We start from the raw sequence: 24,442 nt of genomic DNA, 5'->3' as shown, positions 1-24,442 counted from the left end.
TAATTCAAGTGACTAAAAGCGGTAAAAAGATAAATGCACATAGGTCCTAAAATAAGTAATTAGACAATTTAAGCAAAGTAGTAATCACTAAGCGACCGTGCTAGAACCACGAAACCCGGGAATGCCTAACACCTTCTCCCGGGTTAACAAAATTCCTTATCTAGAATTTCTGGTCCGCAGACTTTTAAAATAAAATAAAAACTTCCTCGATTTGGGATTTAAAATAAACCGGTGACTTGGGACACCAAATAAATTATTCCAACGGCGACTCTAAAAATTAAATAAATAATCCCATTTCGAATAATATCACTTAAATGGGAAAAACTCTCTTATCCCCTCTCGGGCAGTAAAAAGGAGGTGTGACAGCTCTGGCGACTCTGCTGGGGATAAGAACCCAGAACTTCTGGTTCAGGGTTCAAGAATTCGAGCTTGTTAATGCGATTTTTATTTGTCTTTATTGTTGATATTACTGTATTTTGTGGACTTAATGTGCTAATTGTCATTTACCGCTTTGATATTACTTGAACTGTATTTAAAGGTTTTCTTACGCCACCCCTCTGAGTCTTCTGAAAATGGTGCACACGTCCGCGTGGACCGCTTTTTCTGTAGAAATTATACCAAATAGATCAAGGTTGGGCCAGCAACAAGGCCGGGTAGACTTTAGTGCTCCCGGTACGTTGCCCCCTCTTCGGCCCCAATTGTCCGCTCGGGTAACCCAAGTCTAGAACACAAACCTCATGTTTTAAACCTAGAATAACGCAACGTCATGCCGGATTCCTAGTAGGAATGATTATTTACATCACGTGCATTTGACCTTGGGGACTCAACACAGGGGTTTTGTCCGTCTAGGACAGGTGTACCCAAAATAAAGACCATCCTGATGCATCTTACGTGCTACTTATGCATATGTTTGTTTCGACTTGCATGTTGACCGGCTTCTAAAATAGGGAAAGAAAATAAAAATAATAATAATAAAAAAAGAAAATCAAAAAAAAGTGAGAGGTAGGTATTTAGAAAATTTGGAAACTTTGCTGAAATTCTGAAAAAAGAAAAGTCATTTCAAAATGAGCCAAAATTTCAAGTGCAATGTTTTCCCTGTTCCGTCAAAACTGACCGATCTATGCGGGTCTGATTCTTACCGAATATGAGATATGTAGGCAAACCTCATCGATTCCGACCCCAATTTTCAAAAAAGAAAAATCCAAAAATATTTTCTTTTAGTTCCTTCTTTAGAAATCTTTTCTTAGAAAATTAAAAAAAAAAGGTTTTTAAACTCAAAAATAGTTTCCTTCTTTCTGAAGTCTTTCAGATGGAAAAAGAAATAAAAAAAAATCAAAAAGAATAAATATCCGAAATACGGGTTTCCTTTATTTTGAAGTATTTTTTCAAAAATTAAAAAAAACCAAAAAAAGGGGGAAATATTCTTTTCTTTCTTTAAAAGTATTTCTTTCGTAAATGTCAATAAAAAATTTAAATTGAAGTCCAAAAATATTTTTGCTTTTCTTTAGAAGTTGCTTTTGTAAATAAATAAAAACTAAGAAATCCAAAACATTTTCTTAAAAGTTCCCTCTTTCGAAAATTACGAGGCAACATTCAAAATCTAAAAATATTTTGTTTCTTCTATAGAAAAAGAGAAAACAAATGAAAATTCAAACAAATAATATTTTCTTTTTTAATTATAAAATTCCCAAAGTTCAAATCAAAAGCAAATGAATTTTTAGAAGTCTTTTTTTCAAAAACAAAACAAAAATCAAAATCAAAAAATCAAAAAAAAAATATTTCCTTTCTTCTTTTAAAGCATTTCTTTCAAAAATTCCATCCAAAAAAAGTTAGTTTATTTACTCCATTTTCGATCTTTTTCCGAACTACGCAAGATCTGATTCATGCGACATCATGATACCTAGGGTTCTCATCGGATTCGATCATAGTCATAAAATTAATTGAGTGAAAAATAAACTGAAAAAAAAGAAGGAAAAATTGAGTGAAAAAGAATGAAAAAGTGAAAAAAGAGCGACATAAAATAAAAGAGTAAAAAAAAAGAAAAAGAAAAGAGAGTGCCAAAAAAATAAAAAAGCGAAAACAAAAAGAAAAAAAAGAGTGATTAAGAGAGACAGAAATAAAAAAAGGGGTACATACTAAAAGGGTTAACTAAGGTCGGGATGAAACATGCAACCGTTCAAAGACATGGTAGAAACGTTTAATTGTTTAGGTGCATTGCATCCAAACGTGCGATTTCCTATCTGTTAAGCATCTCAAAACTAACAAGGTTGTTGGGTGTGCAAACTAGCCAGGTTTTAGTAGTTAGTTTTGTTGGTAGTCTAGCCTGCCCTCCTTCACAAGATCCAAAGGCACAGATGGTCTCCGCAAGTAATCTACCAATCATCGGTCCTGAGGTTAGACCGACATCGGCTATTCTGTAGCTAGAATCAGCAGCTGCTGAAGAGAATAAGATGTTGCGTCTCCGCATAATGAAAATGTGGGACGCCTGGTCTAATGGTAGGGAATTGCCAAGTGCAATCCCCGGGTTCCCTAAATCCCCAGGTCAAGTGAGGTTACCAATGCTCCTGTGCCCAACCCGCTCATCCGATGCGGGCACCCTCCAATGCCATTCAATGATCCTGGCATGCCTTCTATGGTTCGCCCCAGGCTCCAGTTTCTTGGGCACCTCCAATATTATTCTCTACAGCACTAGTCGACACCAGAACACAACCAACTTTACCACGGTCGTATGTTGTGCCTCCAATGTTCACCTTTCAGCGTCCACAGCTTCAATCAGAAATAACATATGTGACCCCATACTCTTTCATTCAAACTCCACAATATGATCTCTCGGGGGAGCAAGAAAAGATTGTTAAAAATCCCGAGCAAGAGGAAGTGGCTCGGAAGATGAAGAGCCTGGAACAAAGCCTAAAAAACATGGAAGGATTGCGTGGTCAAAAGAGTGTCTCATACTCCGACCTCTGTATATTTCCCTATATCCACTTGCCACCTGGCTTCAAGATGCCAAAATTTGAAAGTACAACGGGCACGGAGACCTGGTTGCTTATCTGAAACGATACTGTAACCAATTGAGGCGTGTTGGTGGAAAAGAGGAGCTGCTAATGGCCTATTTTGGGGAAAGCCTCACCGAAATCGCTTCTGAGTGGTATACGGATCAAGAAATTACCCATTGGCATGTGTGGGATGATATGGCTCGAGATTTTGTTTGCTAGTTCCAGTATAATATGAACATCGCTCCCGACAGAAACTCTTTGTCCAATTTGAAAAAGAAAATCACGGAAAGCTTCCCCGAATATGTTGTCAAATGGCGTGAGCAAGCTACCAGGGTAAAGCCTTCAATGGATGAAATTGAAATGGTCACGGTCTTTCTACAGGCCCAAGAGGCGGACTACTTCCAGAATATGATGTCTGCTATAGGAAAGCCGTTTGCTGAGGCTATCAAAATTGGGGAGATGGTAAAAAATGGGCTAAAACAGGTCGAATCTTGAGTCATGTTGCTTTTAAAGCCACATCACCAGATGTTGAAAATGGTTAAGAATATTTGATAAATGTAAACGAGAGAGAAGAAGGAGCCATGATGGTTTCGAGCTCAAGGGGGATCCGCAGGTCATCCATCCAATCATATATGCTTCCTGAGATCCCTCAACATTATTATACTCTTCAAGATGCTGCGTATGCCAGGGCACCGCCTCCTTACACGGTGATGAGCATGCAATCTTATACGGAGCCTCATCATTGTACACAAAATCGAGCTCTACCCCACAGAAAGTCCCATCCTTACTAAGCTCCATATAATCCTCAACCAAATGATCCCCAATACAATCTTCGCCCAAGAGATCCTTTCAGAAAGAATCAGTTCATCCCTATTGGTGAATCGTATTCAAGCTATTTGCAAAAGCTAATCAGGCTAGATCTATTGCAGCCAGTGGCCCCGAACCGGCCAAACCCCGAGTCCACCTGACACTAGATGTGAATACCACTATAGAGCAGTGGGACACAATACGTAGGACTGTTGTACCCTCAAAAGGGCAGTTGAAGATTTGATTGAAGCTGAAAGAATCGTTTTTCGGGATGAAGAAGCTCCTGATGTGATGAACAATCTGTTGCCTGCCCATAACATGGGCCAATGGTCGGAATGATTTGTGAAGCTGAGTAATGTGATCCGACACTGAAAGCCGTTGCATCCATTACTAAGATAGAAGAAAAGCCAAAAATGGTCTCCAAGCATAAAAGTTTCCCATCAGACGGGAGTCTTAGTAGCCAGTCTTGCTATCCTTTCTGCGTTCGGATTATCTAAGGGGGTGATTCAGATGTTTTACCTTATTGTCTTACTTTCTGATGTAAACTCTTCTGTCTTCAAAAAATTGAAAAAAAAAAACAAAAAATCAAAAATCAAATGAAATTAATATTTCATTGTCCAAGAATGTCTCTTTTCTTAATCTTGTCATTTTTCTTTTTTATTCTCTTTTTAGTTCTATTAAATGCAGATTTCAATAACATGACATGCTTGCGGACTTCATGCCCAGATTCTAAAAGCTGCCAGACCTCGAAATAATGAATCAAGGATTAGATCGCAATGAAGATAAAGTTTAAGGAAATAAAACAAAGAGTTGGAATATCTGAAGGAAAATTGGTTCTAAATTGGAAAGGCCCATACATTACAACAAAAGTACTGCCAAAAGAATGCGTTGTACTTGAGACACGTCAAAGGAAATGTCCCCGAAACAACTGTCAATGCAAATGCAGTCAAAAGATGCTCTGTTTTATCCTCTATATAGTATTAATATTCTCCGGTTGGGATGACGAATGCCTTCATTTTCGCTACCCAAACACTATTAACCCTTTTGTAAACCATTTGAGCCGGTTACTCTTCTTTGATTACCCTCTTTGGAACTTAAAAGTGTTATTGAAAATTATTTTTGAAAAGAAATGGAAAAAATGAAAAAATAGAAAAAATATATATACAAAAAAAGAGGAAGAAAAGACAAAGAAAATGAAAAAAAGCGAAAAAGAGAAAAAAAGAAAGGAAAAAGAAAGAGAAAACAAAACAAAACAGAAAAACAAAAGAAAATCGAAAACAAAGTTCCATGAACTATGTTCGACTTGATTCCTAAAGGATACGTAGGCAGCCTCTCTCTGGGGTTCAGTCACACCAAAACAAAAATCCAAATTTCCCCAAAAATGAAACTAGGGCAGATGTTGTAATGGTCCGGCGATGATCCCGCCTGAATGGTTTCAAAGTTGTAATTCGATCCAAATCATTTTACCCAAATCCTTTCAAGTCCTTCCGATCAATCGATGAGAATGTTCAAGGATCATAGAATACGGATACTTGGATCCGATGCAATAAAAATGACAGAAATAAAATGAAAGAGTCTTATTGGTGAAAACTCACACGGGCACCATGAGGTGATGGTAAGCAGAGAAATGAAAAACGAGAGAGTCTTGTTAGTGAAATCTCGTAAAGAGCACTATAAGGCGAGAAGAGAAATGAGAGAGGTTAACTCGTGAAAACCCGCAAAGGGCGCCCCTGATCGAAAAGAGGATCCTCACAGCCATCGGCACCGACAGAGTCTTGGCAAGGTTTCTCGATTTTGAGGCAAAAATTGTGATGAATTTCCGAAACTAAGACAAAAAAAGGATGACAAGACTGATTTACAGGATTCTCATTTGGAGCGAGCTAATATGCAGAAAGTCACCCAGCCTCGTCACTGGAATCAAGTCGACCCCGACTAGCCATGGCGGTCGATGCTTCGAAATCAAAACTCTTGGAAAAAGAAAATCAAATGGAGCGCCTATAAAGGCAAATGAAGTTGAAAAGGTTGAGTCCCACATGGCTAACTGTCTCGGCAAAGAGTTGAAAAAAAGCCAAGGTACCCTAAATGCTCTGAATTTGAAGTTGGGATAAAGAAGCCAGAAAAGAAAGGCATGCGAAAGCGAAATAAAGTTGAGGAACCGAAAGTTCCCCAATGCTCCGAAGAAAAGAAAAGAACAAAAAAAATGAATGATGAAAATAAAAGAATACAAAAAAAGAAGAAAAAAAGAGAAATCAGAAGGGAAAGGCCAGCGAGGGCAAGATAAAGTCGAAAAGGTTGAGTTCCACCAACCAATCATCATGACAAAATTTGGAAAAGCCAGAGTTTTTCCAGAGTCAGAAAGGAATTTGGTATTTAGGAAGCAACCAGTTGCAGTTGAAAGGGCCGAGATCAAGTGATCAAAACAATCAAGGCCACAAAACCAGCCACCGTTTCAAACTAATAATTGTTCTTTGTTTAAAAATATGAAACGGGTGCAATCCAAAGCAACCTTGTAAGAAGCAAGTGCAACCGAAGAAAAACTGCGCAAGGGCTAGAAACAGCTTTGCAGCAATAATCAATCCAAAAGGGAAGTCCCCTCCAAATTCTTTCCCACATTACTCATTCCATGAAATAAAGGAAGAAACAAAAAAAAGAATGAAAGAAAAGAGATAAGAAGAAAACTCAAAAAAATGGTAGCCTAGGATCCCCAATCTCTATTTATGCTTTTCCAACATAGGGTCTCCACTCCCTAGTTGATTTTATTTTAGACATAGGGTCTCCACTCCCTAGTAGCTTTTCCGACATAGGGTCTTCACTCCCTAGTTGCTTTTCCAACATAGGGTCTCCACTCCGTAGTTGAGATTATTTTAGACATAAGGTCTCCACTCCCTAGTCGCCTTTTGCAAACATAGGGTCTCTACTCCCTAGTTGAGATTTTAGACATAGGGTCTCCACTCCCTAGTCGCTTTTTGCCAACATAACGTCTCCACTCCCTAGTTGAGATTATTTTAGACATAGGGTCTCCACTCCCTAGTCGCCTTTTGCCAACATAGGATCTTCACTCCCTAGTTGAGTTTATTTTAGACATAGGGTCTCCACTCCCTAGTCACCTTTTGCCAACATAGGGTCTCCACTCAATAGTTGAGTTTATTTTTAGACATATGGTCTCCACTCCCTAGTCGCTTTTTGCCAACATAGGGTCTCCACTCCCTAGTTGAGATTATTTTAGACATAGGGTCTCCACTCTCTAGTCGCCTTTTGCCAACATAGGGTCTCCACTCCCTAGTCGCTTTTTGCCAACATAGAGTCTCCACTCCCTAGTTGAGTTTATTTTTAGACATAGGGTCTCCACTCCCTAGTCGCCTTTGGCCAACATAGGGTATCCACTCCTTAGTCTCCTTTTGCCAACATAGGGTCTCTATTCCCTAATTGAGACTATTTTATACATAGGGTCTCCACTCCCTACTCGCCTTTCCAACATAGGGTCTCCACTCCCTAGTTGAGTTTATTTTTAGACATAGGGTCTCCACTCTCTAGTCGCCTAGTTGACTTTTAGTATAGATATAGGGCTCCACTCCCCAATCCTTTTTTCTCAAAGATACACAATCCTGCTTTTTTTTTTGCTTTCAATAAAGAAGTAGTTTAGAATTTTGTTATAATAATTCACAAAATTTTCCTAGTGAAAACTGGGGCAGTAAAATTTTGTTTGTTTGTTTGTTTTGATGTCAAAGCAGGTTTCACCTCGAGGTGCAGGGTTCGAGACGACCAAAAGAATTAATCTCAATCCAGAATAAAGAAAAAGAAGAAAAAGAAAAAGAAGTGAACTCAAAGTGCAGAAGCGGAGAAAGATGCGGACTGCTCAAGATATGATTGAAATCACAAGCTTCACATGTCCCGCCTTGATCCGAAAAGCTAAAGAAGAAGGAACCAACATCTGCAGCTAACAAGCATCAAGATTCAGATTAGAGTCTGCAGGAAGAACCATCCAAGACTCAAGATCGAGCTTTAGAAGGTTTATATATAGGAATATTGTAACTCGTAGTTGATAGGCTTAGCTAGTTTAGCTTTTCATCTTTCATTTTGGTGTAATAAGGAGCTCATCAAGCAACAACAACAGCAACAATATTGAAATCGCAGTTTCCCGGTAGTCCGAGCTACCAAACTCCCACTACACCGATCTGATTCCTTTATAGCCAAGGATATGTAGGCAACCTCCGAAGCAAGGTTCGGTCAAACTTTTCCAAAATGCTTCCAAATGGAGTTTCAAACGGGCAAAAATTGCTCGTAATTGCTCACTTTATCTTTGCCCGAAAACTCTTCATGTTTCCGAGCAAAGAGGGGCAGTTGTGAGCATCTAATTTTGAAAGAATTACAAGAAAATACACATGACTTCACACCATAACAAAAAATGGCCCATGTTTTTAAGTTTTACCCTACCTAGCCCATATTGTACATATTTTGAAAGCATTAGTAAATTCAAAATCTGTGTTCTTACCACCATTGCTTCTAAAAGCTATGGAGTTAAATTTGTGTTCTCACAACTATTGCTTTCACTCTCTCTTCTTCTCACATCTTCTACATATGCTTCAAGAGGCCATGTGTTTTCTGCTTCTTCCCCTGTTTGTAATGTCAGAAAATTGAAGAGTAGAAGTCCACCATTAAAGGCTATTCAAAGCTTTGCTTTCGAAAATAAGATTTTTTGAGTTTGTTAGTTGTTTGGATTGGGTGTTGTTCCAATTGATTGAAAATATCAAAAGGATACTGCACAATGGGTTGAAAGAAGTTTCAAGGATAAAACAGGAGATGGAATAGTGAAGATCAATACATCATGCCGAGAAAACCCATCACAAGATACATTTGTGAACAAGGAACTTAATAAAACTCCAAATTCTCAAGCAGAAGGGTCAAAATCGTCTACATTTAAAGAAAGAGTGCAAGGCTGTGGTGGCAGGCTATGGGATGCACAAAGGGAATACGATTCAGACGAGAACGAAGTACCACTAGGAGCACAAGCTGATGAGGAACCAAATGAGAAGGACAAAGAAGAAGACGAGCAAAGTGTAAATGAACAAAGTGTAAATGGAGAGCTCCATGCCAATGACAACAATACAACTGGTAATTTTTAATAATGGGAGAATCAGAAATTGTTGAGCATAACAATAATTATCAAATAGCAGAAGTAACAGAAATTAGAAACTATGAAGGAAGAGGCCCAGAGGTAAATGATCCTGGAGGAACAGAAGACGATAAACTTCAGAAATCACAAGAAGACCCACAAGGACACAACCCAACAGAGAAGGAGAAACAGCTAAAACAAAAAAACAAAAATAGTAAATGTTACTGTTACATTGGAGAAAAAGCAGTTGCAGCTGTTAAAATGAGGAGAAGAGAAGGCCCTGGTCCCTAAAAATATTGCAGTTGGAGCTACATCAGGAGGGAAGAAAGACAATGAAGAAGGAGAAGAACCTGGTAGATCAGGATACGACATGGATCATGAATCGACTACCCAACACCTTATGAATGCTGCAAGATAAGGTGACTTATCACCTACGCAAGTGGAAAAGGCAAAATCAGCAGCAAAAGATAAGAAGAAGCAACAAAAAGATAATTTTGCAGCACCAAAAGCTGGGGTGCACACAAGGAGAACGCTAACTAAATCCAACAATCAGTGATGAATGCTATCATTTGGAATATAAGGTCAGTCAACACACAACAGGCCTTTGAAAGGTTGACAAAAATGCACAGGCAAAATCACTATGAATTTGTAGGATTGATGGAGCCAAAGCAACTAGCAAAAAAACTGGAAAGGTACAGAAACAAGATAGGACTTGCACAGGCAATTCAAATGTTTCCAACAAGATCTGGGCTTTCATAGATGAGGTATTTGAGGTAACTGTTATGTACAATATGGTGCAACAATTAACACTACGATTGTTTCATACTGAATCGCATGTGGAGTTTGTCCTAACATTGATATATGCTAAATGTGATGCAATTGAGAGAATAGAATTATGGGATTCATTATATGCAATGGCAAGGGATATGGATGCACCATGGCTTGTAGGAGGTATTTCAATGTAATATGGGATGAAGCAGAGAAGTTTGGTGGGCTACCTGTGTCATTGAATGAAATTGATGATTTTCAACACTGCGTCAACACTTGCAATCTCTTCGACCTTGGATTTAAAGGCAGCATATTTACATGGTGGAATGGGAGAGCAGAGGAAGACTGTATATTCAAAAGGCTAGACAGATGTTTGGCCAATGTTGAGTTCCAACAAACATTTCCAGGAATAGAGGTGCAACATTTGTTAAAGACTGGTTCTGATCATAGTCCAATGTATCTGAAGTGTGATATTGAGACTCCACAAATAAAAAAGCCTTTTAAGTTCTTGAATTTTTGGGTGGAACATGCGACTTTTAAAGATGTGGTGAAAGAGAATTGGACAGCTGATTTCAGTGCAAATCCTTATATTCTTTTTAATCACAAGTTAAAAAATTAAAGAAGGCCCTTTCATTGTGGAGTAAGGCTACATTTGGAGATATTTTCCAAAAGATAGCAAGCATGGAGGAGGTAGTGATGGTTCATAAAGCAGAATTTGAAGCAAATCCTACAGGGATGAACAAGGAAAGGCTACAAAAGGTTCAGGCAGAATTGATCAAATGTCTTGCACTAGAGAAGAAATATTGGCAACAAAAGGCAGGCATGACTTGGTTCAAGGAAGGGGATAGAAATACTAAGTGTTTCCACGCACAAGTGAGAGGTAGGAGAAAGAGACTTCAGCTTAACAAAATTCAAAATAGTGGAGGAACCTGGATTGAAGAAGAACAAGAAATTGCAGAAGAGGCTATCAAATACTACGAGGAACAGTTCACAGAAGCAGCTACTCCTTCATCATTTGATATCTTAGAGCATGTTCCTAATCTGATTAACACTGAGCAGAATGTAGAATTGAATAAGCAGCCAACAAAAGAGGAGGTTAAAGTGGCAGTACTTGGACTTAATGGTGATAGTGCTGGGGGCCAGATGGTATGACAGAAAAATTCTATCATTCTTGTTGGGACATAATAGGGGATGACCTGTACGACATGGTGAGGGCTTTTTTCAATGGTCATAAGCTACCCAAGTGTGTAACACACACCAACCTAGTTCTGCTACCAAAGAAAAAAGAAGTTACCACCTTTTCTGATTTAAAACCAATAAGCCTCAGTAATTTTTCTAATAAGGTTATATCGAGGGTGGTACATGAAAAGCTAGTGAAATTTCTGCCAAGTCTGATATCAGAGGAACAAGCAGGTTTTGTTAAGGGCAGGAATATAGTAGAAAACATACTTCTAACTCAGGAGATAGTGACTGACATTAGGCTTAGAACTAAGGCTGGACCTAATGTCATCCTGAAGCTAGATATGACCAAAGCTTATGATAGATTATCTTGGCTATTCCTAACCAAGGTACTGAGAAAGATGGGATTCACAGAAAGGTTAATAGGGATTGTCTTTGAATTAGTTTCAAACAATTGGTATTCTACTCTAATCAATGGTCAAGCTCACGGGTTCTTTAAGTCCTCAAGGGGAGTAAAACAAGGTGATCCTGCATCTCCAACTTTGTTTATATTGGCAGCAGAAGCATTATCTAGGGGTCTCAATGCACTTCATACTAACCTGTATTTTTGTGGATTTGGGATGCCAAAGTGGAGTCCAAAGATCAATCATTTGGCGTATGCAGATGGCATTTATTTTCTCATCCTCAGATGAAACATCTCCGATGCTGATTATGCAAGTGCTGAAGGCATATGAAGCTGCATTTGGGCAACTTGTTAACAAGACCAAATCAGCTGTGTACCTGCATCATTTAACAGACATGGAAGTGGTCAGCAAGGTGGAAAGGATCACAGGCATTCATAGGAATGATTTCCCTATCATATATCTAGGTTGTCCTATATTTTATGCAAGGAGAAAGCTGGAATACTATCAGCCCCTAATTACTAAGGTAATGGACAAACTGCAATCATGGCAGGGCAAGTTATTATCAGTAGGGTAGGGCAGTTCTCATATCCCATGTACTGCAAAGCATGCCTATGCATCTATTATCAGCGGTAAACCCTCCAAAGTATGTGATAAATAGGTTGCACAAATTGTTTGCTCAGTTTTTCTAGAGCAGCACTGTAGGAGGAACTAGTAGGCATTGGGCTTCATGGAATACCTTATGCATGCCAGTTGAGGAAGGAGGAATAGGTTTCATGTCACTGCATGATGTAGCAAAGGCATTATTCAGCAAGTTGTGGTGGAATTTCAGAACAAAACCAAGCATATGGAGTTCTTTCGTATGTCAGAAATACTGTAAAAAATTAAATTCTGTAATTGTTCCATGGAAAAGGGGGTCTCACATTTGGAGAAAAACGTTGGAATGCAGAGATCTGATTGAACATCAAATCCTTTGGCAAACAAAAAGGAGATCCTCATTATTTTGGTATGAAAACTGGACAGGTCTTGGGGCACTATATTCTTTTTAGATCCTCAGGACTTTGGCATTGATGAAAATGTACATAACGTGCATGATGTTACCTTAGATGGTGAGTGGGATGTGGACAAGCTATTTGAAATGCTTCCTGAAGACTTAGCAATACACATTCTGGAGAAAATCAAACCACCTTCACCTCAGCAGGTTCTTGACATGCCTTGTTGGATGCTGGAAACAAGAAGATATTTCAGTGTTAAGTCAGCATGGGAGTATACGAGAAGAAGAGACGAACCAAGAACAGCTTATAGGATGATTTGGGTAAAGGGACTGCCTTTTAAAATAGCATTTTTCATGTGGAAAGTGTGGAAAGCAAAACTACCTTTAGATGATTTCTTGAAAAAGGTAGGCTACTGCATGCCATCAAAATGTTGGTGTTGTGTACAGCCTGACGAGGAATCTCTTCAGCACTTGTTTTTTAGATCAGAAACTTCAAAGACAACTTGGAAGTATTTTCTATCGAGGGAAGGAATAGCTGTGGAGGGAATTACATTGCACCAAGCAATCACAAAATGTTGGACGACAAATGTGTGCTTAAGGCTCAAACCAGTAATGCAAGCACTTCCCTCATGCGTAGTCTGGGAACTTTGGAAAAGAAGAAATAGTATGAAGTGTGGTGATGCTGTGACAACTAGCAGGGTGATTTATCAAGTTTCATCAAATCTCCAGGCATTGGTGAAAGTGAGAAAGCCTGGGATGGACATGGTACCTCACAAATGGCAAGATCTATTAACTATGATGGAAAATTTCACTCCTAAACTTAAGGTTACAAAAGTCATGTGGGAATTTCCAAGTGCAGGATGGCTAAAAGTTAATACGGATGGTGCGTCGAGAGGAAATCCAGGCAGGAGCTCAATAGGTTTTTGTATACGAAATGAAAATGGTGACATAGTCAAGTCAGTAGGGAAAGAGATTGAGGATACAACAAACACAATAGCTGAAGCGAAGGCCATGGTATAAACACTAAGGTTCTGCATATTTCAACAATACTCTCATGTATGGCTTCAAACTGACTCAATGTTATTAAAAAAGATAATGGATGGGATCTGGAAACCACCATGGATCATAACTGACCAGGTAGAGGAAATGATGCAACTAATGAATGGGGGAAATTACACAGTTACTCATATTCATAGGGAGGGCAACAAGCTGACAGATCACTTGGCTAATTATGCTTTAGATAATGGAGAAATAGAATGCCAACAATTCTGGCATCGAGATACACAGGGAAGGAGGTTGGTTAATGAAGATAAGCTGAAATGTCCAAGTCTAAGGGTGAAGGTGGACAGGAGATAAGAATCAAAGAGAAAAGGAAGAGCAGGAGGCATGTCAACTTAATCGACCAATATATTCAAATCCTAAGGGAGAAGGATATAATGGTTGGTATTTCTATCTATCTTCTCTGTAGCGCAGGTGACACTACGTTATCACAATGCTTATGGCACTCCATGCTGCAACTTTTCGAGATAACTTATGCTAAAGAACAAAAACACATCAATAATCGAGCACAACAACAAAGACTAATGGCATTGGAAACCCAACCAGCATGGGGTGATCGCGTGCTTTCAGTTCCTTGGATATACAACCAGCATGGTGCAGAAGTGTTTAATAGCACACACACAGTTCGTTTAGAGACATGATATGGGAATATAAAAATGATTGCTCTTCATTTCGACCACAACAAGAAGCAAATGGCATTGGAAACACAACTACCATGTGAAGAAAAAAGTTTTCGAGAAAAGATGGCAACAAAGGCCAATGCAACTTTGTATATTTCTTTCGGATTCATAAAATAATCCACTCTCGTGGAAGGCCAATGCAACATGTGTTGCTTCAATACATTTTCGGATTCATTAAAATAATGTGTACACATGGTTTAATGTGGAAGGCATGGCAGACAACACATGCTGTTGAGCAAAGGAATCAAATGGAAAAGTGGAATGCACATGGAAAGTTATCTAGGATACATAAAAGCATGCAATACTCTAGGATGAAGGTACTATGGGATATATTTCTTTATGATGCAGCTGTAGGTGGAGCTCACGTGCGTTCCAAGAGGGAGGCTCAGATTCTTTATGCTTCAGTTGTATATGGAGCTCACGTGATTCTTTACCAAGCACAAAGCTGTCTTCATTGATCAGCTCAAGGAATCAAAAGGAGCGAAGCAAGGACAGAAGCTGCGTGATACGCACAAAACCAGATGACATGCATGCACATGCAAGCACACGCACGCTTTCTGCTGTCCAGCTTTATCAAACGGATGCTGGCAGCTGGGAGGCTCGAACAGGAAGGCATTGTGCTTTCTGTGCGTGATCGAACAGGGAGGCAGCTGGGAGGCTCGATTCCATCCTGGCAGCTTATCGAACAGGGAGGCTCGGCAAGAGTAAATCGAACAAAGGCTGTCGAACATGGAATTGCACGCCAAGAGTAAATCGAGCTCACGTGCTTCTGGATTACACAACACAAAGCTGTCTCTATTGATCACCTCAAGGAATCAAAAGGAGTGCAGAAAAGACAGAAGCTGCAGATCACGCACATAAGACATGCACGCTTTATGATGTCCATCTTGACGAAAGGTTACTGGCAGCTGAGGCGTGATCGAACAGGGAGGCTCGACAGTCCCAAAATGGAATTGAACGCCAAGAGTAAATTGAGGAGAGCATGCGAGGAAGCGTGTTTGAAACAAAAGAGAAAACAAGTGTCGAAAAAAGTTGGAATTGATACAAACAGCTGGGAATTTTTAATAGAAGGAACGTTGCATTGTGCGCTGTAAAAGCCTTTCACATGCACATTCTTGGATACAGACTTGTATTTCAAAGTTTAATAGCATTAATGTGGTATCAATGTTGAGTGCAACACTCAATTTTGATAATAGGCTATTTGTTAAATTCAAACTTTATTTCTTTCATTTCGTAGGATATCAGGACATTGTATTTTGTCTTTTATCATGTTATAAATAAAACTAACCCTAGGCGTTTGCCTAGCGGATTGAAAAAAAAAAGTCATTTTTTGTATAATCATGTATAATAGTGTATATGTGTGTTATACACCTTTATACAAGCGTCTGAGACGAACTTCTTCCACGATTTTTAGTTACAATTCTTGTTCAAAACTAGTCCAAATCTCCATTAAATGACTTCAAATTCTATATACAACCTCCTTATACTATTTCTAACAAGTCTAAATAATACTCACTCTAAATTTCTCACAAAATCAAATTTAAAATTTAAACCCACATATTTAAGCTTGTTAAAAAATATTATTCACCACCCAAATGTATTTGATTTGTTGAACTAATATTTGAGTCACAACCACTGATTCAAAAATTAACTTAAAAGCTTGAGCAATCTTTTTTTAAAATTAAACAGTAATTTTGAGAATCTTTTGGAGTTGAATATTGAGTATTAGCCTATTATTTTTGGGCTAGTTGGTTGTAAATTAAAATATAGGTTATAAAATTGAAAAGTAGGGAGCCCAGTTATTTTTATGTGAAATTTTTCCCCTAATTTTTGCCCTACATGAAAATAACTCCTAAAAATAAACCAAAAATAATTTTTAAGGGATTTTAGAATTTTCTTTATTTAGTTGCATTTCATGCATTTTTAATATTTTTTAAAATCATAGAAAAAAATCATAAAAAATGTTATGTTTTAATTTCATGCAATCTTAGGTTCAATTTGCATGTAGGAATTAATTTTATTAAGCAACAAATCATAAAATGGTCATTTTTTACATATTTAGATTTTAGTCTTTAAAATTAGCATTTTTTTGGTTTAAGTTAATTAGTTGTTTTAGTGTTAAAAATAAATAAAGAATTTTAATTTCTACAAAATAGATTGATTTAGGATTTTATTTGATTAAAAAAAAGGAAAATAGGAAGAACATATTTTTGGTCTTGTTTCTTTTAAAATTAGGCCAATTCCTAAAGGCCCAAATTAATTTTAAACCCCAACTCAATTCCAATACCACTACCCAAATACCCATTACCCATTACTAAAACCCTATCCCCTACATATAAAAACACATTAGAGCTAAGAGAAAAAACACACATCAGACCCCCCTTCTCCTTTCCTAAATGAACAATGGTGCCCCATCCCTAATAATTTCGAATGATATCTTCTCCAAACAGAGCCACAACCCAACACACCCTTTTGATTTTCCATCTCTAAAGAGCAGCCACACAGAGCCAAAAAAAAAATTAATTAAACAAAAGCTCTCATCTTCTCCATAGGCACAAGGACGACAAAAACAAAGGGATTTGGAGATAGAAATGGAAAACAGAGCACAAATACGAACACACACACACACACGCAGATAGAGTAGAACAAACGGACGATGAGAGGGACCTAACCCCTAAGAGAATAGCTGCTACTCTTCTGCTGAAGAATAAAAAACCAAAAACAGAAAATAAACCCTCCAAAAAGGATGCAAAGTTATTATTAATTTCTAGCTTTTGTTTCAAACTTTCTGGATTTAAGAAAAAGAAGTTGTCTGTGTATGAAAAAATCGTTGTCTCTGCTGGTTCGATGTGGCTGAGCCTGGTTCTTCGGGTTCGAGACTTTTATTTGGTCATTTTTCTCCTGTTTTATCCTTTAGGTATGTACATATCCACCTATCCGTATTTACTTGAATTTATAAATGAAATTTGGTTAGTTTGTTTTGAGTTCTTATTCATCTACCTAATTATGACTGCGATGATTTGTAATGAACATGAATATGTCTGGAAGGAACTGATTATAATGTTAAAAACATGATGTAATATTAAGTAATGACAAAAAAAGTAATTGTGAAGAGTGGTTATAGCTTGAAACTAACTGTTTAGATCTTAATGACCTTCTGCCGTATTGATTTGTTGCGAGACATCCCAATAATTTCTAAGACTATTTTAGAATCTTGGAAGACCTCCATGTTTTGGGGCCTCGCTGGAAGACCAATTTGTTCATTGGATTTGGTAAATTTTGGTACAAACTCTTGGAGCAAACTAATTAGTAGATTCTTTATTTTATTCTTAATCAATACAATGTCAATAATAAAGAGTGGTTTCGAGGGTCTTGTACCCAGATTTTTGGACCGCCATTTGAATTTTCATATTCATTTAAGATCTCTCATACTTCAACAACCAGTTTTAATCATTCTTCCATATAAAAATCGTATAATGCATTAGGTGCACCCATAATCTTGCATCGTGATCATGTACACGTTCGCGTGACATAATTACGATTTTTCAAAATAAATCGAGGTGTGCCATACACGAACAAGAATCCATAAGCTATGGCCCTCACTTTAATATTAACTTAGTATTAAACGATCTTAAACACTCATAGTTTGCTTTAGGCTTGACTTAGACTATTATTGTGATTATGTATACGTTCGCGTAACATAATTACGAATTTAATTCTAAAAAGAAACTCGAAGGATGCGTTCGCGCAAATTCAACCAAACTTTCTTAATAATTAACAAAGCATTATTAATATTGGACACGTTCGCGTGACATGATTTTTTACGTTCCAAAGGAAATGAGTGTACATACGCGTAACTCGATTCTTTAATTACGATTAATTCAGTGACTAAAAGCGGTAAAAAGATAAATGCACATAGGTCCTAAAATAAGAAGTTAGACAATTTAAGCCAAGTAGTAATCACTAAGCGACCATGCTAGAACCACGGAACCCGGGAATGCCTAACACCTTATCCCAGGTTAACAGAATTCCTTATCTAGAATTTCTGGTTCGCAGACTTTTAAAATAAAATAAAAACTTCCTCGATTTGGAATTTAAAATAAACCGGTGACTTGGGACATCAAATAAATTATTTAAAGTGGCGACTCTAAAAATTAAATAAATAATCCCATTTTGAATATTGTCACTTAAATTGGAAAAACTCTCTTATATACCCTCGGGGTAGTAAAAAGGAGGTGTGCCAGTCTCTGATGTTCATATTTCACCTGCTGACAATTGAGACACCGAGCTACAAATCTCAAAATGTCCTTCTTCATTCTCCTCCACCAATAATGTTGTCTCAGATATTGATACATCTTCGCGGCACCCGGATGAATGGAATACCGCGAGCTATGGGCCTCCTCCAGAATTAACTCTCGAAGCCCATCTACATTGGGCACACATATCAAGCCCTGCATCCTCAACAACCCATCATCACCAATAGTCACATCTCTGGCATCATCATGCTGAACTATGTCCTTAAGGACAAGCAGTTGAGGATCATCATACTGGCGCTCTTTGATGCAATCATATAAGGAAAACTGAGAAATCACACAAACCAATACCCGACTAGGCTCAGAAATATCTAACCTCACAAACCGATTGGCTAAGGCCTGAACATCAACTGCAAGAGGTCTCTCCCCAACTGGAATATATGTCAAACTCCCCATACTCGCTGCCTTTCTACTCAAGGCATTAGCCACCACATTGGCCTTCCTCGGATGGTACAAAATAGTAATATCATAATCCTTTAGCAACTCCAACCATCTCCGCTGCCTCAAATTGAGATCCTTCTGCTTGAACAAGTGCTGGAGGCTACGATGATCAGTAAACACCTCACAAGACACACCATACAAATAATGCCTCTAAATCTTCAACGCGTGAACAATGGTAGCCAACTCCAAATCATGAATAAGGTAGTTCTTCTCATGGGGTTTCAACTGACGAGAAGCATAAGCAATAACTCTACCATCCTGCATCAATACACACCCAATACCAAATCTCGAAGCATCACAATACACGGTATATGAACCTGAAGCTGCTGGCAAAACTAACACTGGAGTTGTGGTCAAGGCTGTCTTGAGCTTCTGAAAGCTCTCCTCACACTCATCCGACCACATGAATGGAGCACCTTTTTGAGTCAACTTGGTCAAGGGCGATACGATAGAGAGAATCCCTGAACAAACCGACAGTAATAACACGCCAAACCAAGAAAGCTGTGAATCTCCATGGATGAGGACGGTCTGGGCTAACTCTGAACCGCCTCTATCTTCTTCGGATCAACCTAAATACCCTCGTTGGACACCACATGCCCCAAGAAAGCCACTAAACTCAGCCAAAACTCACATTTGGAGAAATTTTCATAAAGCTTCTCCTCCCTCAATCTCTGCAACACCACTCTCAAATGCTCTGCGTGCTCCTCCTGACTACGCGAGTATACTAGAATATCATCAGTGAAGACTTTGACAAACAAGTCGAGATAAGGTCGGAATACGCTATTCATCAAATGCATGAACGCTACTGGGGCATTGGTCAGACCAAAAGACATCACCAAGAACTCATAATGAGCATATCGGGTCCTGAAAGCCGTCTTAAGAATATCCGAGTCCCTGATCTTCAACTGGTGATAACCTGAATGGAGATCAATCTTGGAGAACAATCTCGCTCCCTCAAGCTGGTCAAATAAATCATCAATGCGAGGCAGAGGATACTTTTTCTTAACTGTAACTTTGTTCAACTGCTTATAATCAATGCACATCCTCATAGTGCCGTCCTTCTTCTTCACAAATAGAATCGGCGCTCCCCAAGGCGACAAACTAGGCCGAATGTACCCCTTATCAAGGAGTTTCCTGAAGCTGTTCCTTTAATTCCTTCAACTCCGCTGGTGCTATATGATATGGTGGAATAGAAATGGGCCAAGTGCCCGGCACCAGATCAATACCAAAATCAATATCCCTATCCGGCTACCTGCCCGACAGGTTTGCAGGAAACACATCGGAAAAGGCCTCACAACTGGAACAAAATCAATACTGGGAGTCTCTGCATCGACATCCCTCACAAAGGCTAGATATGAAAGGCAACCCTTCCCAACCATATGTTTGCCCTTCAAGAATGAGATCACCATACTAGGAACATAATCAGTCGAACCACGCCACTCAATCCGTGTCACACCCCGCATAGCCAATGTCACTGTCTTAGCATGACAGTCTAAAATAGCATGACACAGAGATAGCCAATCCATGCCCAATATGATATCGAAGTCTACCATACATAACAACAACAGATCCACTCGGGTCTCCAGACCCCAATAGTCACCACACACGACCGGTACACACAGTCTATAACAATAGTATCGCCCACCGTAGTAGATACATGAACAATGAAATAAGAGACTCACAGGGCATATCCAAATAACGAGCAAAGTATGATGACACATAAGAATAAGTGGAAACAATATTAAATAATATAGAGGCATCTCTGTGACAGACTGAGACAATACTTGTGATCACGACGTCTGAAGCAATAGCATTGGGTCTAGCTGGAAGTGCATAGAAATGGGCTTGACCGCCACCTGATCGACCTCCCCCTCTAAGGCGACCCCTAGCTGACCGACCTCCACCCCTAGCTGGGTGGGTGGGTGGTGGTAAAGTAACTGGCACTGAAGCCGATGGCTGACTCATCTGCTGAGATGGACCCACAAGACGACAAGGACATTGCCTTTACATATGACCCATCTCTCCACACTCATAGCAACTCCCAGGTGATAGAGACGGGGACTGAAGGGAACCCCTAGCACCGAAATGACTAGCAGATGCACTTGGCATAAAAGAGCCCTAAACTGATGGAGCACAGGACGAACTCTGAGATGGAAGGGCACTAAGTGATGACTGACCCTGATGAGAACTATGAGAACCATGACCCGATGATGCCCCACGATAACCTGGGTGAGCTGGCTGAGCATGCCCGAATGGAGGACCTCTATCGTGCTGAAACTGACCTCTTGAAGGAGCACCACCATAACTATCAGATCCTCGAGGCCTCTTGGACTCCCTCTCATCTCGCTCCTGGCGAAGAACCAACTCAATCTCACGAGCAATGTCAACAACCTTCTTAAAAGTAGCACCAAACACACTCTCCTTGGTCATAAGAATACAAGGCTGATAAGTAAGGCCATCAACAAACCTCCTAATCCTCTCTCTATCTGTCAGAACCAACAAAATAGCATGACGAGCTAACTCCGAAAACCTTATCTCATACTGCATCACAGTCATCTTTCCCTGACGTAACTACTCGAACTTCCTGTGCAGCTCCTCTCTACGAGACTATGGCACATTCCAAAAAGAGAACGAAGAACTGCTGCCAGGTAAGGGGTGCTGCACCAACAGGCCTACGCTTCTCATAAGCCTCTCACCAAGTGAATGCAGCTCTAGAAAACTGAAAAGTAGTGAAAGCGACCCCGTTGCTCTCCAGAATACCCGTTGTACGAAGAATTCTCTAATACTTGTCCAAGAAACCCTAATCATCCTCGCCCTTTGCACCACTAAAAGTCGGAGGCTGAAGTCTACCAAACCTCTCCAACCTGCGTTGCTTGTCCTCTGGCTTGGCAGGAGCTACATAGTCCTGAGCAGCTGCAACCAGCTGGGCTGGATGTGCCCCCAGTGTCTGAAGTCCATGCACGACCTACTCAGGTGTGTGAGTGGCGGGAGTCTGAGTGCCTCCCCTAGCCTGAGAAGTAGCTGCGGCTGTAGTAACTGAGACCGCCTGAGCTAGGCCAGTGCATACTGATAGAATCTGAGCCAAGGTCTCTTAAAAACTCGGAATCACAATGGGCACAGCTGGTGCCTAAGCTGGTGCTGCTGGAGTGTCTACAACTGGGATGTGATCCTGAACTGGGGCGGCTGGTGGATCTGTAGGTGCTGCCCTAGCTGCTGTGCGGGCCACACCCCTGCCCCTACCGCGACTACGTCCACGTACTTGGCCTCTAGTGGCCACAACTGGTGGTACTGGTGGTCGTCCATCCTGTCCGGTAGCGTGTGTCCTTACCATCTGTGAGAGAATAGAATAACAAAAGTTTAGTACTCGGATCAACATATTCGAACAACAAATATTTCAAGAATATGAAGTTTTTTCTAGAGGTTCTATAGCCTCCCGAGGATAAATACAGACGTCTCTGTACCGATTTGCGAGACTCTACTAAACCTACTCATGACTCGTGAGACCTATGTAACATAGGCTCTGATACCAACTTGTCACGACCCTAAACCCAGACCTGGCTGTGATGGCGCCTCTCGTGAAGACAAGGCCAGCCGACACAAACCCCCATTAAATTAACAGATAATAATTCATAATTAAGTCATTAATAATGATAAATCCTATAATAGAGTGAACTATATCAACTGCGGAAAACCAAACACAGCCCGATATCGGGGTGTCACCAGTCATGAGCATCTAACATAGTCTAAGAGTCTGAAAGAGTTTATATAATCTATTACATGACTAGAACAAGGTAAATAAAATAGGAGGGAGAAACACTGGGCTGCGAACGCCGAGCAGCTACCTAGTGGACTCCGAATAGCCTGCTGAGCAATTAACCCTCATTGGCGGGACCTGAAGCTCTTAAATCTGCACACATGGTGCAGGGAGTAAAGTGAGTACTCCAACTCCGTGAGTAATAATAATAAATGAAGACTGAGCGATAAGAAATCACGTAAAACACAACAACATGCTATAAAGAAGCAGTGTAAAACCAATAAAAGGCAATGAAATAATGAAATCTTATAAAAACACCTTAGTTCAAAATAAGCTTCTTTAAAATACTTTTTAACAGTTAAACAAGTAAATGAAGGGCAGCTAGAAAAGATAAACACATAAAATTCGCCCCTCGGGCACAATATCAACATAATCAGCCCCTTGGGCAATAATATGGAACAACACCAACCCCTAGGGTTATATCTCATATAACAATGGGTACCCGCACTCACTTGGGGTATACAGACTCTGGGATGGGACCCTTACGGCCCAAACGCAATATCAAGCCATCTCGTGGAATAATCAAATAGGCTCTCGGCCTCATATCAAGCCACTTTGTGGCGTACAACTCAGTCCCTCGACCTCATAATCATAATCAATACAACACTGCTGCGGCGTGCAGCCTGATCCCATAGTAATCCTCATAACATAGGTCCTCGGCACTACTCAGTCAGAAATCTCTAAAAGCCACTCGGGCACAGTAAAATATTATGCTTAGCCCAAAATATCATTTAAAATATTAAAACAAAGTAAACATGACTAAGTTATGAAAACAGTAGGATATAACATGACTGAGTACAGATATAAAATCAAAACAATGAGGAAATAGCAGTAGAAATCCCTAAGGGTCCAAATAGTTGGCACGAGGCCCAAATATGGGATTCAGCCCAAAACATGATGATACCAAACAATTTTCAATCAAATACGCGATAAAATAGTTATTCGGGATGGACTAAGTCACAATTCCCAACGGTGCACGACCCCACGCTCGTCATCTAGCGTGTATGTCACCTTAATATAGTACAACGATGTGAAATCCAGAGTTTCTTACCCTTACACAACATTTAATATCATTACACACCTCTATCCAGTCCAAATTCTAGCCCGCAACGCCATTGCCTCTTGAATCGGCCTCCAGATGTGCCAAATCTAACCAAAATCAGTGCAAAACCATCAAAATATGCCGAGGGAACAAAGCCAACTCGAAAAAAATCAAATTACAACACAAATCCCGAAATTGGCTAAACCCGACCCCAGGGCCCACGTCTCGAAATCCGATAAAAATTACATCAATAGACTTCTTATCACTCCTTGAGTTCATTCATATCATAAGCACCAAAATCTAACCACAAACGACCCCTCAAATCCCAAATTCTAGATCTCCAATTACAAGCCCTAGTTCTTACATATTTAGGCTTAAATTCAATAATTTCCATGATTAATTGGGTAGAAATCACATTAGGATTGAGTATCAAGTCCATAAATCTTACCTCCAAGTGTTCCCCCTTGATTCCCTCTTCAATCCCCTTCAAAAAGCTTCAAAATCGCCCAAACAAAACTCACGCGAACGCGAAGGTACACCACACAGACCCACACGATCGCAACCAACTCCAGGCGATCGCATATGGCAACTCTGCCTCAGGCCCCCACTAAGCCTACACGATCTCAACCCCTTCTACGCGATCGCGAAGAACAAAAGGTCTGCAACAGACCTGAAGCAAAATCTGCAATTTCTCAACATGCAATTTCATCCGTTTAACCACCCGAAACTCACCCGAGGCCTTCGGGACCTCAACCAAACATGCCAACATATCCCATAACATCATTCAAACTTGTTCCAAACTTCGGAACCCTCAAAACAACATCAAAACACCAAAATT

General features: G+C 39.7%; 1 protein-coding gene across 1 annotated transcript; it reads left to right on the top strand.

The window, feature by feature from the left end:
• The first annotated feature begins 10,362 nt into the window (after window positions 1-10,362).
• On the top strand, window positions 10,363-13,611 carry LOC138871954 (uncharacterized). Its single transcript, XM_070149882.1, has 6 exons — window positions 10,363-10,827; window positions 11,025-11,436; window positions 11,549-11,787; window positions 11,954-12,177; window positions 12,285-13,269; window positions 13,348-13,611. Exons 1-6 carry the CDS (start codon window positions 10,363-10,365, stop codon window positions 13,609-13,611), a joined length of 2,589 nt encoding a protein of 862 aa, XP_070005983.1.
• The last annotated feature ends 10,831 nt before the right edge of the window (window positions 13,612-24,442 follow it).

This window comes from Nicotiana sylvestris, chromosome 6 (genome assembly GCF_000393655.2).
Source record: "Nicotiana sylvestris chromosome 6, ASM39365v2, whole genome shotgun sequence".
In the NCBI taxonomy this organism is placed as follows: Eukaryota; Viridiplantae; Streptophyta; class Magnoliopsida; order Solanales; family Solanaceae; genus Nicotiana; species Nicotiana sylvestris.
The sequence above is the reverse complement of the archived record's forward strand: the minus strand, read 5'-3'. Positions and strand labels throughout refer to the sequence as shown.

What these genes read in the sequence shown, in the direction of transcription:
- LOC138871954 (XM_070149882.1), top strand. Translation starts at nt 10,363, where the DNA reads ATGGAGGAGGTAGTGATGGTTCATAAAGCAGAATTTGAAGCAAATCCT. An exon ending in AGCAGAAGCATTATCTAGGG is followed by an intron (nt 11,437 to 11,548) that starts GTCTCAATGCAC and finishes TCTCATCCTCAG; the next exon opens with ATGAAACATCTCCGATGCTG. An exon ending in ATCAGCCCCTAATTACTAAG is followed by an intron (nt 11,788 to 11,953) that starts GTAATGGACAAA and finishes CAGTTTTTCTAG; the next exon opens with AGCAGCACTGTAGGAGGAAC.